This window comes from Haliotis rufescens, unplaced genomic scaffold (assembly GCF_023055435.1).
Source record: "Haliotis rufescens isolate VD_foot unplaced genomic scaffold, xgHalRufe1.0.p SCAF_6, whole genome shotgun sequence".
NCBI lineage: Eukaryota > Metazoa > Mollusca > Gastropoda > Lepetellida > Haliotidae > Haliotis > Haliotis rufescens.
Window position 1 is genome coordinate 39,141,624 of NW_025964334.1, and position 18,090 is coordinate 39,159,713.

At 41.4% G+C, this 18,090-nt stretch overlaps 1 protein-coding gene across 1 annotated transcript in view; it reads right to left on the reverse strand.

Annotated features, from left to right (window-relative positions):
• LOC124145804 (sushi, von Willebrand factor type A, EGF and pentraxin domain-containing protein 1-like) overlaps window positions 1-18,090 on the reverse strand; it is a 39,593-nt gene that overhangs the window by 5,070 nt on the left and 16,433 nt on the right. The window contains exons 2-8 of the mRNA XM_048386657.1: window positions 7,665-7,761; window positions 6,319-6,507; window positions 5,797-5,979; window positions 4,967-5,149; window positions 4,378-4,557; window positions 1,578-1,760; window positions 417-599 (exon numbers count right to left, since the gene is read on the reverse strand). Of these exons, the coding sequence (XP_048242614.1) occupies window positions 417-599; window positions 1,578-1,760; window positions 4,378-4,557; window positions 4,967-5,149; window positions 5,797-5,979; window positions 6,319-6,507; window positions 7,665-7,761 (1,198 nt within the window). The remainder of the gene's footprint in view (window positions 1-416; window positions 600-1,577; window positions 1,761-4,377; window positions 4,558-4,966; window positions 5,150-5,796; window positions 5,980-6,318; window positions 6,508-7,664; window positions 7,762-18,090) is intronic.

The window sequence follows — 18,090 nt, forward strand, 5'->3', positions numbered from 1 at the left end:
AAATAAATGATTAAACTTATTACTACGAAATACTTCAACAGCAACTAATATCAATGCTGAATATATGCTTACAACGCAGTTAACACTATCTCAGCAATATCTCAGTAATATCTCAGCAATATCTCGGCAATATCTCAGCAATATCTCAGCAATATCTCGGCAATATCTCAGCAATATCTCAGCAATATCTCAGCAATATCTCAGCAATATCGCGCCTGGGGGACACCAAGACATGACTTAAATTATGAATCCAATGTTGGGAATCGAACTTGTTTTTTCGGGGTAAAGCTTATATCCTTATATCCTTGAAATCACACTTAGATATACGTCACTTCTGGATATGAATGTACACTTGATTAACATTGATATGAATATTCTAATTGCTGGTTATGTCACAAGCGCGAGTTAACACTTGCCTTGACATGTGATTGTTGGTTTCGACCATTCCACGTTTTCCTGACAGTAACTTGTATCATTTCCTTCCATGTATGTGTAGCCAACAGCACAGCTGTACGTGACGGTGTCTCCATATTTGGACGACAAGAGGTTGGTCGATGTTGTGTTTGGGATAACCCACACAGGGAGATTACAGTTAATCTCTGAAATATACATGGTCATGTAGAAGATTGAATCTCATTGCCTTTTCTTAAACCGACTTCTATTCATCTTGACAAAGTATACAAACAAATGGATTCCAACCCGGGCTTTGGTCACAAACACGATATCAATACGATATGTGTCCAATAATATTCATCTTCTCATCTTGAATGCATAAAGTCATTTGTCCGTGACAATACAAGGTGAAACAATTGATTCAGTAAATAAAAAATATAACTACCATTGTTCATAAGACAACACTCAGTTATGTTCACTATTTTAAATATTAAAATCATACGCTGGAATGGCTGCTTGTCCTTTATACTCCGTCACATAAATAGGTTCTCACATTGGTAGCGATGTAATACACCGACAGTATATTTAATGATCCCCATTGTTTAAGTCTTGTAGAATACCACAGAATGAAATTTATTATCGTACCTGCTAAACTATTTAATCGTCGAATTTCTAATCAGAAATGTTTCATAGTTGATAGAATGGCATATGGTAGGTAATCTTATTACTTTAAAGGCGAATTTGTAACTTCTTTGATAATGGTTGTTTTAATGTCTTTGAAATGCTTGTAACAGTTTATTGGTTTTCATATATGTTAAATATTGCACCTCCGTTATTGTGACTGAGCAAAAGTTCATATTAAGAATAATCTTCAAATCTAACATCATATCTGCTTGTACCTTCATGATGAAGCAGTAATGTTACAGTTTACTACGGATTGTCATATCTGATTGTACCTACATGATGAAGCAGTAATGTTACAGTTTACTAAGGATTGTCATATCTGCTTGTACCTCCATGATGAAGCAGTAATGTTACAGTTTACTACGGATTGTCATATTTGCTTGTACCTTCATGATGAAGCAGTAATGTTACAGTTTACTACGGATTGTCATATCTGCTTGTACCTTCATGATGAAGCAGTAATGTTACAGTATACTACGAATTGTCATATCTGCTTGTACCTTCACACTGAAGAGTTGGTTCAGACCATTCCCCCGTCTCCTGGCAGTAACTGCTTGTATTCCCTGTGGTGCTGCGGTAACCGTCCTGGCAAGTATATGTGACGGTGGCCCCATACTTGCTTGATGTAATGGTTCCTTGGGTTGCATTCGGAATTATCCAGGGGCTTGAGGTGCAAGTTATTTCTAAAAGACATTAAGGCTATATAACACCAGCATGATAATCATAATAAGAGAAGGATTTCCTTCCTCGACCGTAAAGGAACTTAAAGAGACATATCTGAGTAACAGGCGATCCTTGTCAATGAGACATCTCAGAGTAACAGGCAATCCTTGTCAATGAGACATCTCTGAGTAACAGGCGATCCTTGCCAATGAGACATCTTTGAGTAACAGGCGATCCTTGACAATGAGACATCTCTGAGTAACAGGCGATCCTTGTCAATGAGACATCTTTGAGTAACAGGCGATCCTTGTCAATGAGACATCTCTGAGTAACAGGCGATCCTTGTCAATGAGACATCTCACAGTTACAGGCGATCCTTGCCAATGAGACATCTCTGAGTAACAGGCGATCCTTGACAAAGAGACATCTTTGAGTAACAGGCGATCCTTGACAATGAGACATCTCTGAGTAACAGGCGATCCTTGTCAATGAGACATCTTTGAGTAACAGGCGATCCTTGTCAATTAGACATCTCTGAGCAACAGGCGATCCTTGTCAATGAGACATCTCAGAGTAACAGGCGATCCTTGCCAATGAGACATCTCTGATTAACAGGCGATCCCTGTCAGTGAGACATCTCTGAGTAACAGGCGATCCTTGTCAGTGAGACATCTCTGAGTAACAGGCGATCCTTGTCAATGAGACATCTCTGAGTAACAGGCGATCCCTGTCAGTGAGACATCTCTGAGTAACAGGCGATCCTTGTCAATGAGACATCTCTGAGTAACTGGCGATCCGTGTCAATGAGACATCTCTGAGTAACAGGCGATCCTTGACAATGAGACATCTCTGAGTAACAGGCGATCCTTGTCAATGAGACATCTTTGAGTAACAGGCGATCCTTGTCAATGAGACATCTCTGAGTAACAGGCGATCCTTGTCAATGAGACATCTCACAGTTACAGGCGATCCTTGCCAATGAGACATCTCTGAGTAACAGGCGATCCTTGACAAAGAGACATCTTTGAGTAACAGGCGATCCTTGACAATGAGACATCTCTGAGTAACAGGCGATCCTTGTCAATGAGACATCTTTGAGTAACAGGCGATCCTTGTCAATTAGACATCTCTGAGCAACAGGCGATCCTTGTCAATGAGACATCTCAGAGTAACAGGCGATCCTTGCCAATGAGACATCTCTGATTAACAGGCGATCCCTGTCAGTGAGACATCTCTGAGTAACAGGCGATCCTTGTCAGTGAGACATCTCTGAGTAACAGGCGATCCTTGTCAATGAGACATCTCTGAGTAACAGGCGATCCCTGTCAGTGAGACATCTCTGAGTAACAGGCGATCCTTGTCAATGAGACATCTCTGAGTAACTGGCGATCCTTGTCAATGAGCGCTCTCTGAGTAACTGGCGATCATTGTCAATGAGACATCACAAAGTAACAGGCGATCCCTGTCAATGAGACATCTCTGAGTAACAGGCGATCCTTGTCAATGAGACATCTCTGAGTAACAGGCGATCCTTGTCAATGAGACATCTCTGAGTAACAGGCGATCCCTGTCAGTGAGACATCTCTGAGTAACAGGCGATCCTTGTCAGTGAGACATCTCTGAGTAACAGGCGATCCTTGTCAATGAGACATCTCTGAGTAACAGGCGATCCCTGTCAGTGAGACATCTCTGAGTAACAGGCGATCCTTGTCAATGAGACATCTCTGAGTAACTGGCGATCCTTGTCAATGAGCGCTCTCTGAGTAACTGGCGATCCTTGTCAATGAGACATCTCAGAGTAACAGGCGATCCTTGTCAATGAGACATCTCTGAGTAACAGGCGATCCTTGTCAATGAGACATCTCTGAGTAACTGGCGATCCTTGCCAATGAGCGCTCTCTGAGTAACTGGCGATCCTTGTCAATGAGACATCTCTGAGTAACTGGCGATCCTTGTCAATGAGACATCTCTGAGTAACAGGCGATCCTTGTCAATGAGACATCTCTGAGTAACAGGCGATCCTTGTCAATGAGACATCTCTGAGTAACAGGCGATCCCTGTCAGTGAGACATCTCTGAGTAACAGGCGATCCTTGTCAATGAGACATCTCTGAGTAACTGGCGATCCTTGTCAATGAGCGCTCTCTGAGTAACTGGCGATCCTTGTCAATGAGACATCTCAGAGTAACAGGCGATCCCTGTCAGTGAGACATCTCAGAGTAACAGGCGATCCTTGTCAATGAGCGCTCTCTGAGTAACTGGCGATCATTGTCAATGAGACATCTCTGAGTAACAGGCGATACTTGTCAATGTGGGCGCTCTCTGAGTAACAGGCGATCCTTGTCAATGAGAGCTCTCGGAGTAACAACAGGCGAGCCTTGTCAATGAGAGCTCTCGGAGTAACAGGCGACCCTTGTCAAAGAGATCTTCATGAGTACATGGGTGACCCATGGCAATGAGATCTCTGTGACAACCTAAATATAAAGTATTACAACTTGTAGTGAAGCAGCGAACATGTAAATCCTCGCAGTCATCCAAGAAACAAGATGCCCGTGATTCTATAGTTCTCTTGACGAATTAATAAACCGTAATTTGCCAAGGAATCGATACCTACTTTCAACACGTCTTGAACATTTACCTGCACAAACTATGGTAGCTTGACTCCACGTGGCGGATTCTTGACACACACTTGTGCCATTCCCTCCAATGTACTTGTACCCATCTACACACGAATATGTGACGATATCAGCATAGTTTGATGACGTCATGCTTATGGTTGTGTTTTGGATGGCGGGAATGTCCTCAAGGCACTGGATCACTGATAGAAATGATTAAACTTATTAATACGAAAATGATTCCACTGCTAATAAATCAATGCTGAATCGTATTTGCTTACAACTCATTTAACACTATCTCAGCAATATCGCGCCTGGGGGACACCAAGACATGACTTAAATTATGAATCCAATGTTGGGAATCGAACTTGTTTTTTCGGGGTAAAACTTCAACCACTGGGCTAACACTTGTCCCTGGAACATGTCTGACAACTACAAGACTACAACCTGTACATGTTAACACAGAAACACATGTGAACTTATTTTAATCACATTCCTTATATCCTTGAAATCACACTTAAATATACGTCACTTCTGGATATGAATGTACACTTAACATTGATATGAATATTCTAATTGCTGGTTATGTCACAAGCGCGAGTTAACACTTGCCTTGACATGTGATTGTTGGTTTCGTCCATTCCGCGTTTTCCTGACAGTAACTTGTATCATTTCCTTCCATGTATGTGTAGCCAACAGCACAGCTGTACGTGACGGTGTCTCCATATTTGGACGACAAGAGGTTGGTCGATGTTGTGTTTGGGATAACCCACACAGGGAGATTACAGTTAATCTCTGAAATATACATGGTCATGTAGAAGATTGAATCTCATAGCATTTTCCTTCTCAGAGTAAACCGACTTCTATTCATCTTGACACAGTATACACACAAAGGGGATGGAACACGGAGCCGATCTAACAACTTGGCTCCCCAACGCAATCGGGACACCAGGTATAAAACAAATGAATAATAACTTACCTATCTTCCAAGGTATTCCCTGTCGATTGTTAGTCTAAAAGCTTGGGTTTAACACAGGGGAGTCAAGGATACACCTACCAATATGACACCGTGATCATTTTCTCCTTGAACATCCACTCAGATGATGTTCAAGCCCAACTCTATTCAGAATGAGTAAATTACAGGATATGCTACTTGAAGGGTGGGATGTGCTCACCCGTTTCGCGAGCAGCTGGTGTCATAACTGTAACTTTAACATGGGACGCATCTACTTTCTTTGGCCTTGCGGATCAAATATCACAAGTACTGATCGAAGTCAATGATGTTTTACTCTGGAAGGCATTTATGAATGGAAGTAAGAAATGTCTTGTAGTTTGAATTTCCTTTATACCGAAAACACTTCGATTTTTTGTGTTTCGGTTGTCTCACTCATGATGAAGCAGTAATGTTACAGTATACTACGGATTTTCATATCTGCTTGTACCTTCACACTGAAGAGTTGGTTCAGACCATTCCCCCGTCTCCTGGCAGTAACTGCTTGTATTCCCTGTGGTGCTGCGGTAACCGTCCTGGCAAGTATATGTGACGGTGGCCCCATACTTGCTTGATGTAATGGTTCCTTGGGTTGCATTCGGAATTATCCAGGGGCTTGAGGTGCAAGTTATTTCTAAAAGACATTAAGGCTATATAACACCAACATGATAATCATAATAAGAGAAGGATTTCCTTCCTCGACCGTAAAGGAACTTAAAGAGACAAGTTATTTCTAAAAGACATTACGGTTAATTATATAAGTTACATTAAATAACCTAGAACGGTGGCGACATGTTCGTCATAGTAATATGTTGTGACTTCCAGTTGTCGTGTTAACCGAGGGCGTGACACAGTACTATTTAATTTTTTTTGTTATATTGCTGATTTATTTGGGAGCGGAGAATTGTTTCGTTAATCGAACTTGTGATCGTTAAATCGACACTTGAAGAGACATGGGCGTCAAGCCACGTACCGTGACAAACAAGAGTCAGTTGCGACCATTTTGCTGATTGACACGTGGTAGTGTTACTTCCGGCCACGCGTGCAAACCCGTGATCACACGCATACAGGGCAAGGGCGGGGTCAGTGGGCGTGTCCGGGGCTGACACGAGGGAGGCGTTTCCCACTTTGGTTTCGGGGAGACCACAGGAACAGATGGAATCTAGAATCAAAGTAGACGTGTACAAACATCATGAATTACGTGACTATATGAACCTAATCTGGACACCGACCAGTTATCGTCATTTTATCATGCTATTTCTGATAATTTCCGTGTAAAAAATTAACTGTGCCAAGAAATTTGATTTTTGTGCAACTATGAGCGAATGCACGTATTTCTATCCGTGGGAAAAGTCTCAGTAGATTTCTGTTATGACGTGACGAAATGGAATATAAAACAATGGACAAAGAAATGTCTCGTCGACCAACTGCACGTGCCACATGATCACGTACATCGCTTCACTTATACAAAATACATTTTCGATTTTCTCTGGTATCGCATTCAATTTTTATATTCATTACAATTAATTAGAAACAGTGCTATCAATTTGTGCTCTGCAAACTGACATCAACAATCATTCCCCAAATTCGATTTACAGTCATGCTTATCCTCAACACTATGTACTATGGATGTCGCGATATACGAGGTATTATACGAGGTATACAGGGTTATGCATTTTTGCAGAAATAGCTCAAATAGGATTTATAATTGTATTTTGGGAAAGAAATGACAGACAGATAGTAAGCTATGACAGAACTGAAAGTGCATAATCGTGTTGGTGTTTTTTTTTGTTTATGCATGAATTAGCCACGTGACACCGCCCGCGTGTCTTTCTAAAGTTGGATTTGAGCAAGGTGATTATATGGTGTCTTTTTAAATATTTGTCCACACGAGTCAGTTTTGTTTGTCACTGTTGGATAAATATTCCTCAGTTCTAATGAAAATGAGCAAAAGTAAATCGAGGTGCAAGCACGTGCGCGCTATAACGGGGAGTTTGCGATAATTGGTCCTCGGCGATAATTGGTCGCTTGTGAGTAGACATGATTTCAATATGGTCGTGTCGACAATTCTACATGTGACATGTTTGTAAGGAAGAAGTTAATTTATCGTGGGCAAGACTCGATTTAGTCTTTTCGATTCCTAAGACATTACATTACTCGAAACTTAATATTTAGTTTACAATAAATATCCATATGAGATCATAACTACTAGTCTTATAGTTAGTAACCAGCAGCATCGCGACATTCACATTATACATATGTGACATCATTTGAGCACTGTTCTCTTGGTATATAATGTGTGTGGAGTTGTCTGCTTACTGTATTGCAAGCAAATATGCTGAGTTGTGGCCTTGACAGGTACGCATATATCAGTGACGTCACATGGCCTTGTTTGACAGGGATTTTGAGGGTCCTTCTGGAAAACAGTAAACAAGAAAAGTATGAAGTATGTTTAACTGCTAAATCGTTCACAAGGGACATTTTTGAAGTAAAGACAAATATATATTAATGATGTAATTAAATTATTAATTTTTTTTTCTCAAAAATGAATTTTTGGAAGTTGGGTTGAAACCCGTAATAATATATTTTGAACGATTCCATAAAATTAAACGTGCTCATCGAAATATTTCTACCATAAGAAATATGTTAAGATCGATGCGGTTCATTTGGCGTTGGGAAACGACCCGTAATGTATCAACTTTGATGTATGATCTAATGTTACATCCAAAACTGGGGGCCCGTGACGATCCAGGTTAGGAGCGGTCTTCAGCAACCCATGCTTGCCGTAAGAGGCGACAATGCCGTGAGGGGCGGGTGGTCAGGCTCGCTGACTTAGTTGATATAGGTCATCGTATACCAATTGCGTAGATCGATATTCATGATGTCAGCTGGGAGTATAACTGGCTGGTTAACTTTAATCCCGACAAAACAACATACATATTATTCAGTCACACAAACAATATTGCCAAACCTACTTTGATCTATAGTAAAACATCACTTCATCACGGTGTTTTCTTATCCCAAGATATGAAATGGTCCGCCAGTATTGACAGAATAAGCAACTCTACATCTAAAGTGATATTTTCTTGACGAAAGATTAAATATGTACTTGCCTGGACAACATCACCCAAACGCTACATTGGTTTCAAACGAACTCTTCTCGAATACGCATCTGAAGTGTGGGATCATTGTACCTATGTCAACTCGGACAAACTTGGGAAAGATGCAACTGGAATCAGCAAGAATAGTTACTGGCCTTCCTCAGTATACATCTCGAATTAGTTTATATAATGACACAGGATGGAGACACTATCAGGCAGACGTACAAATTAAACAATATATGTACTTACAATACATTGTTAACAACTTATGTCCAGCTTATTGGAACGGCCTGTTACCACCGCAAGTAGCCAACAGAAGTCACCATAACCTTACACACAGAAACAATGTTAGTGTTCCACTCGCTCGTATCGTTACCTACCAGCAACCTTGCATACCGGACACACATATTATGGAATAACCTTTCTCAAGGCTGAATACTAACGCGTTTAAATGTAGTGTTACACCAGAAATACATATACCCCTTGTGACTTCTTGTCTGGGGATAGAAGAGCAAATATATACTCGTCAGGGACCTTCATGTAGTTCCCTCTATGAAGATTTATTTAATGTCTTTTTGTCAAAAACTAAACATGTGAAAACGAATATCACTTTTTCTCGGATGCTGTTTTAATCTTTTGTTAAAAGATATGTTTACAAACAAAAACAGCAATATACTGTCACCGTCTTGTTCTTTTAATGTTTGGCTAAATTATGTCAGTCGTCGCTAACAACTGGAGGGATGATGTAAATCCGACTGGGGTCCATGCAGGTAGCAAAAGTACTGTAAGTCCCCATGGTCCCCAGCGCGGTGATCAACCTTCAGTTGGTGGCGATCTATAGCCCGTTTTTATAATGTGTTGTCAAATGATTACGTTAGTTATCTCTTTTAACATATTCAAACTAGTTTTACGATAATCTGTGATATGCTAGTTTTTATACTGCCCTTCGTCGGCAGAATTGTGTACTACTTAATATATATTGTTAATGTTAATTTTGTTTCGTCACGATATGGCTGAGATATTGCCGATGTGACGTTAAGCTTTAACTCACTCACTCACTCTTCTGAACCTCAGATGCTGTCTCCACCAAGCTAGGCTGGAAAGCCGGATGTTTGCTCCCTCGACGTTTGGGTACGGCTCCGTGGTAGTGGTAGCAATACGGTATCTCGCAGCGATCAGTGTAATAAACTAACGAAACTGTTTTCGACAGACATCCATGTTGTACTGTCCTGTTTAGGTGATATTTACATTATCATGGAAGGATGCAACCTACAGGTATCACCAGCTACCTAGGCAAATACACAATAAACATGTGTTGGTAAGTACGCCGTTTTGGCAATATTCCAGTCATACCACGACGGGGACACTAAGTTTAGACTCAATATACTTCATTGTTAACAAACTTTTTGAGATGGTCATAGCCGTGACCCAACAGGCGAACATTGGCTGGCACAACACGATGAGAAAGTACACCAACATGATAAGGTCATCCCCACTGCTGATCTTTACTACACGAGTGAGTGAGTTAGTGAGTGTGGTTTTACGCCGCTTTTAGCAATATTCCAGCAACATCACAGCAGGGGAGACCAGAAATGGGCTTCACACATTTTACCCATGTCGGGAATCGAACCCGGGTTTTGGGCGTGACGACTTTACTACACGAAGTAATTAAAATATATTTACATGGCGGAGAGGGATCCTACAAATATTGAATGTACCTCCGTAAGTATTTATGTGGCGAAAAATTAACTGAACCCCGCAACAATAATCTGGGAAATACACGTATGCCATGTCTGGGTTTTCTATATGCAATATATATGATAACTGCACGGAATCATATGATTCACTAGTTCTGTGTGTGAAACATTTATAGCAAAAAACATAAATCATGTGGGAATACTAGAATAGACATTTAGTAGAATGTTTGTTGACTCCCCGAAATAGACACGGCACTGAAAACTTGTACAATGCAGTCATGCACACATGTCTAGATTTCACTAATGTCAGGACTTCATCAATATATATATTTCACAAATGCCTATACTTCATTCATGGCTACATTCCACAATAACAAGACTTCACAAATTTCTTGACTTCATGAATGCCTCAAGCTTCTCCGTTGTCTAAACAGCTCAATAGTCGCTATTATTATAGGATGTTTTATGATTCGGCAACGGTCACTCCGACTGAACAATAGGTCCCAAATAGACACGAAACGTTGGTTGCAACTACAAAACAAACAGTGAGAATGATAAACTATACTGAACCGCAAAAGAAACATCACCATGAATAGATATATCAGAATCCTTATTTGTCCAAACACTGTAAACATACTTTGAGACATATTAAAAAGATGAAACTTGGCAAAACTGATCATCAATGTTGAAATTAAAGTGCCAACACAACACGAGTCTCTGAGAAAATGGCATCACAAGTCAGTATCTCGTGTGTCCGCCATGTGCATTGATGACTGCCGTTCAACTTCGATACACGGAATGGATGAGGCGATTGATGAAGGCCATAGGCGCTTGAGCCCACACTCTGAGGAACGCCTGATACAGTTCAGCTGCAGTTGTCGGCCTTGCGTGGTCGGACGTCATTCAGCCGTCTTTGAATCTCGTCCCACAGGTGCTCAATGGGATTTATATCGGGACTGAGGGCAGACCACAGCATGGTTCTGATGCCATTCTGCTGTAGGAAGTCTCTTGTTGCTCTCGCAGTGTGGACACGGGCGTTATCATGCCCGAACTCGACGTTGCGGCTACGTGCCAAATGAGGTATGGCGTGTGGTCTCAAGACTTGATCAAAGTACCGAGCTGCTGTGACACCATTGCCTCTCCCTGGACCGATGTTCTGGAAGACCACAGGGCCGACCCTCTGTGCAAGACCAATTCGACCCCACACCATGATGCTGAGACCTTCCCACGGGTCTCTCTCAACAACACAAGCATCCGAATAACGTTCCCCACGGCGTCGCCAGACGCTCTCTCTCTCTGCAATCTGCTTTTGAGATACAGTAACGGCTCTCGTCTGAGAAGAGGACTCGTCTCCACTGCTGGTGGCGCCAATACTGGTGCTGTGTTGCCCACTGAAGACGGTCCCGGCGATGACGTGGTCCTGTGGCCTGTGACAGTGGAGGTGTCTGCTCGTCAATCGTCGACGCACGTTGTCCGCACTTATGTGTCGCTGGTGGTCTGTCGAGCACTTCCGCAGCAGTAACAAAGCGATCTTGGTGATTTTGTCGCACAATCTGACGATTCTGACGTCGGGTGGTGACCCTTGGTCTTCCACTCCGTGGTCGGTCATCTGTAGTGCTGGTGGTCTAGTACTGTTGCTTGAGCCTGTATATGGTCCTTACGTGGATTTGAAATGCATTGGCTACATGCCGGGCGGTTTGTCCAGCTTGCAATCATCCAAGGGCTTGGTGTCGCTGATTTCTTGTCAATCTTGGCATGTGGTAGCAATTCAATAACGAATGAATGTTATCCGATCTGGGTGGATTTTTATAGGGCAAGAAATGGGGGAACGCATGTGCATTTCAATTTGCACTCGGGTTACCATGGCCGTTGCCGTGATGCGTTTAGGCGATCGGTTTTATTGTCATCTGCTTTGTTTTTGTAGCATCAAATTTAATTTTGCCGGACAAGGTAATGTTTAATTTTAGAAACTTTGACAAAAATTACCCAGATATTTAAATGACAACTTTTCATGCAATGTTACTTGGGGTGACGTTTCTTTTGCGGTTCAGTATATTAACAGTACGTTGGGTTTACTCTCCCTTGCAAAGGGGAAATCCGATAAACAACAACTTTAGCGACCCACACAATAGCGACTACCATAAATAATGTACATGTATAATTATACATTCGTATTGTTCCAGCTGTTTGAAACATCGATACTGTTTCCTTATTATTCTACACTCAGGACCAAACTAGTGCTTGTCTGTATGTTTTGGTATGTTCTGTTGCGTTCAGTGTCCATGTTTGACAGTGCTCACTGCATGAAGTAATGCATTTCCGTGTGTGCCCTCATGTTTGGAATAAGGTGTAGAATTAGAATATATAGAATCCAACAATTCCACACCTTTCTTCCACAGGCGATGTCACCATGTGCAACTATGTCTTTATATGCTAGATGTTAGGAGTGTATGATGCTAGACTGGCGATGTCACCATGTGCAACTATGTCTTTATATGCTAGATGTTAGGAGTGTATGATGCTAGACAGGCGATGTCACCATGTTCAACTATGTCTTTATATGCTAGATGTTAGGAGTGTATGATGCTAGACAGGCGATGTCACCATGTGCAACTATGTCTTTATATGCTAGATGTTAGGAGTGTATGATGCTAGACAGGCGATGTCACTATGTGCAACTATGTCTTTATATGCTAGATGTTAGGAGTGTATGATGCTAGACAGGCGATGTCACTATGTGCAACTATGTCTTTATATGCTAGATGTAAGAAGTGTATGATGCTAGACTGGCGATGTCACCATGTGCAACTATGTCTTTATATGCTAGATGTTAGGAGTGTATGATGCTAGACAGGCGATGTCACCATGTGCAACTATGTCTTTATATGCTAGATGTTAGGAGTGTATGATGCTAGACTGCTGCTGCCTTTGTGATGCAGATGTATGAGTGGTGCGTGTGTTCGATGTGGATGTCAGTACAAGGATCTACTGATCCACGTCCTATATTCCTGCACTCATTACCAGACACAGAGAGGCAATGCGTGGTATTGCACTGCACAATAAGTGGGACTATGAACTTGTGACATGTCTACTGAAATGTCGACCTCCATTACCCACAGAGACTTGTGTTCTGCAAGACTATGCATTATCAATGATAGTTTGACGTTATGCCCTTCAGAAAGATGCAACCATAGTCAGTTAATGTTCTCCAATCACTATGTAATCTCAAGAAACAATAAACTGTGTAATGTAACGGGTATTGAGGCGGTTAATGTGCAGCTACTTGTTTTCCTTTGTTCTGAATCTGATGCCTGTGCCTATTAATGTTGCAGAAAGACGGAGCCTAACCCAAGCAGAGGAATGTCTATTAGAATCCAAGTTTTCTGTGCCTCACAAAGGGAATTCAGTTTTTCATGTCTTACAGAATGCATAGCAGGGATTGTGACATGGAAATGTGTGTTAATGCTGACTAGTTAATCAAGTAATCCAGATAGAGTCATTGTACAACTTTGCCAATTACGATTAATAGATTAACCTTTTGTTCTACTGTTTTCTCCGAGGCACGAACATAACCACTACTTACTTACCACAATTGCTCACCAGTACAATACTTTAGCAATATCATTTAGTCAAGTTCAATAATGAGTCCTAAATATTTATGAGTCTGTACTTAATTTATCATTGTATCCTTCATTTCGATAAATCAATAAATATGAGATTTCAAGTGTTTCACCGGTGGCTTTATAACATACACATTCCTTAATGGTGTTACCTATAATGTATAACACATATCGTTCATTATGAATGTTCTTCATCAATACTGAAAGATAGCCCTTGGCGTAATCGTCTTAATTTAGATGTTATATGCCAACTAAAGTGGCGTGATGACAATGCATCGTACATAATAAAAATATATGCATTTGATGTGATTTAAAAGACACCAGTGACGAATTCACAAGACTCTTGGGTGTTTTAAAAAGAAACAAGGTATTAAATTACTGTTACACAATACAAATGAGATAAACTAATGAATCTGCTGAGTTCATGCTTTGATACAAACTGTAAGAACGTACACCGACACCGACATCACAGTTGCTGACATGGGCTATTATTCGTATAGTTGGCTAAAATGTCTTTGTGCCCTTACGACAAATCTCCGTCTCCGTCCTTTATAACATAACGTAGTCTTCATACATAAATAATGTGTGTCATATTGTTTCAAATCACACGCGCACGTACATGTTTACTTGTTGACAAATATGCAGTTCAAAGCGAAATATATTTTCTAGAAATGAGTCTTAATGCTTTTCACACGAAGAAGTGGTGGCCACATCAGTACACAAGTTGCTCTTCCGGGGCCAAGGGATATCAGTTCTGTTCTTTACAGAGACAGCTGGTATTACTCTACAACCAAAGATTGTCTCCGTCTGTATAGTCTTCATTATTAATACATAAAAGCGACAAAACACCTTTCAGATTCATGACAGTTATGCCATAATCAATCGATTGTACGATTCCGACTATATCATGAGTATGTGTTTATAGGAAACACTATCACAAAGTAATGATATGGGGTGTTCGCGAAAAGATGAGCGTATCATGGCCCATCGACGGCATCCGTCACAAACACATTCAAAGGCAAGTCAATTTCACCTAAAAACATGGAACATATGGTACAAGTCAAAATGTGTCAAATTTGGAAATGTCCTCCACATGTCTGCCATAAAACGTTTTGAAAGTTTTACTGAGGCCTTGAATGTTGTAACCCTTATCAAACAACTTCTGAGCAAGAGTTGTATGACGCTCTTTGAAATCTTAGTAGAAAGAGCATGCTCGATTGTACCTCAAAGTTTGGAGATATGTATACACCAAGAGTTGGAGCTGCAGGAATATTGCTCGAAATTGAGGGAAAGTTGACTTTCATCTCTCTTGTAATACAGTCTGATGGAGATTGTTTGGTCACTCTGAACACTTGTCATCTACCCACTGTGGTACGCGTGAACATCCGGGGTAGAATAGGTCTTCAGCAACCCATGCATGCTGTACAAGGCGGCTAAGGGGATCGGGTGGTCAGGCTCGCTGACCTGGGTGACAAATGTTATCGTGTCCCAATGGCGTAGATCGATGCTCATGATGTCAATCACTGGATTGTCTGGTCCAGATTAGATTATTTACAGACCGTCGACATATAGCTGGGATGTTGCTGAGTGCGGCGTTAAACAACAAACACACAACAAAGTATCTATTGTGGCCTGATTACATGAAACTTGTAATTATAGTGAATTGATCTTCCCACTCCATAGGACAAACATACATGTATTTAAACAATAGTTAACAGCTAATTGAGAGAATATGGTGATCGGCTTTTGTCTGGTCATAGTGAGGTCAGTGAGACCACGGCAAGGATACTCCTTTCAGCACATGTCGTACTTGGATTTCCTGACCTCCATGTGTTCATGTTTGTCTCTATGCGGGACAGAGACTATTGTTAAAATAGATCAGTGAAACCTGCTAATTAGTTCAAACAGGGGATCAGCATGCTTTCCTTATATTTACCATATGTGTCACAGTTATTCTCACAAAGTAGAGTACATAAACAATGTCTATTTGTACAAACTAACAGGGCGAGCGTTAACAATCGCGTTTGAGGCCATGATAATTTTCCTTTCATTTGAATTGAAATGTTAAAACGAAAACTGTTTGCGCACATATACGATTATTGCTATGAAGAATGTGCTGTCTCCTACCATATATCAATTACATGAAAGTGCAACAAACTAAGGATGCTATTCTTTATGACGTTTTACGCTGGTGCTCAGGGTGTAAAGAAATTATTGTTGTTTGTTCCAGTACAGTGGCACGACTTATGATACCCGTTTTGGAATAAACTTGTGAAAGTGTTTGCACAGAAGGAGCTGATGACCCTGCTGCAGACACGCCTGTTCGGGGGATCAATAAGCAAAGTGTGTTGTTGCATCCTTCATACACAAGCGAGGGACAGAACTCGCAACGCCTCTTGTGCGCAGGGCCTATCTCCAATGCACCTAATATGTCTGCCGAGATGACCCAGGTCGTCACTGATTTTCTCAGACGAGAAGGCCCCGAGACACGCCCGCTAAGTCCCCTGACATGTCCCCCACCAAGGTGTCGTGCATATATCGCCCAACATGGTGGACACACAAGGTACTGATCTTCAAGCCCGAAATTAATTGTACAGACAAGTATCATCATTACACCTTCACTATCATCACTGTAACACTTCTGAATATATACTGAACAACAAAAGTTCCTGTGACATTGAATAAGATTTAATGCAAAGTTATGTTTTTTTACCAAATCTGAAACAATTTCGGTTTGCAACAGATAAAAGACTCCTGTAAGTGTTCAAATGGTTTAATTTGCCATAATGACTTCAGAAAAAGCGTGATTTCATAAAAAACATGAACATGCCAAAATGCCATGGAGTGTCTGTGGAACACGTGGTTGACGTCGAAGGCGCCGATCCATCTCATCCCACATGTGCTCGATTGGTGAGAGATCAGGGGAGCGAGCCGGTCAGGGGATGACATTCACGTTGTTTTGTTGAAGGGAATCCTGAACAAGTCGAGCAATATGAGGCCGGGCGTTGTCATGTTGAAAGGTATTGCCTGGGTCTTGACGACGCAAAAACGGTAGAACAACAGGGCCGATGATCTCGTCGCGGTAGTGCTGTCCATTGGGATATCCCTCTACCACTATCAAACGGGTCCTCTGTCTTGCTGTAATCCCACCCCATATCATAACGCTGCCGCCCCCGAACCGATCTTCTTCCATGACACAATGATTGACGTAACGTTCACCTCGACGTCGGTACACTCGAATCCGTCCATCGCTGTGGCTGAGGTGAAAACAAGACTCGTCAGTGAATAGAACTTGTCCCCACTGCTTGGCCGTCCAGCGTAGACGCTGTTGGCACCCCTGTAGACGAGCTTGACGGTGGTTTCCTGTCAAAATTGGACGTCTGGCGTGTCTTCTGGCGACAATTCCTGCACATCTGAGGCGGCGACGTACGGTTTGTGAAGATATTCGTCGAAGGCCAGGGATGCTTCTTGCAGTCACTGTTGCTGGCTGGAATCGATTTCGTAGGTGTGTTGTTCGAATACAGTTGTCTTGCCGGTTATTGGTTACGCGTGGCCTGCCGCTCCGAGGATGGTCTCTGACTGCATTCGTCTGTTGCCAACGTTGCCATAAACACCAAATGGTGTTTCTGTGGACGTTAAATTGTCTTGCAACATCACGTTGACTCGATCCTGTTTCAAGCATACCAATGGATCGCAGACGCTCATTTTCGGACAGGATTGGCATTTCGTAATGTTGAATAATTGCGTAATTTTGTTGTTTTTCTGAGTGGTTGTTGTCAGCACGATGCTAAAAATTGCATATGGAATCCCGTTAACGCACATGTTTTTATACCCATTCTTGGGTAGTGAAATGCATGGGGCTTGCATAAAAGTCAACTTTGCATGCAGTTGCGTTTTTGTGACTTGATTCCATACATGTACTACACTATTGAAAACCAAACTTTACTTGTTTGAAAAATACACTGAAATATTGGTGTCACAGGAACTTTTGTTGTTGAGTATATACTGCAAAATGGACAAATTCTATTGCGTCTTTCACTGAGCATACTTTAATGATGGCAAACTATGGAAATCTAAATATTTTATGATCGTTATAGTACAATCTAAAAGTTCACAAACGGGTTTTGTATGCATATATTTGAGTTGTTAATAAAAATAAACACTTAGCATGTTCGTGTGTACTTGCACTTGCACAGCATTTCTGTCGTAATATTTATCGACAAATGATCCACTTTCATAATGTTACAAACATAGAAGCTTTATCATCCCCATGGCCACTTGCAATTTAATTCCCCTCGCTTATGTACTGTGCCTCCTTTGTTCAACC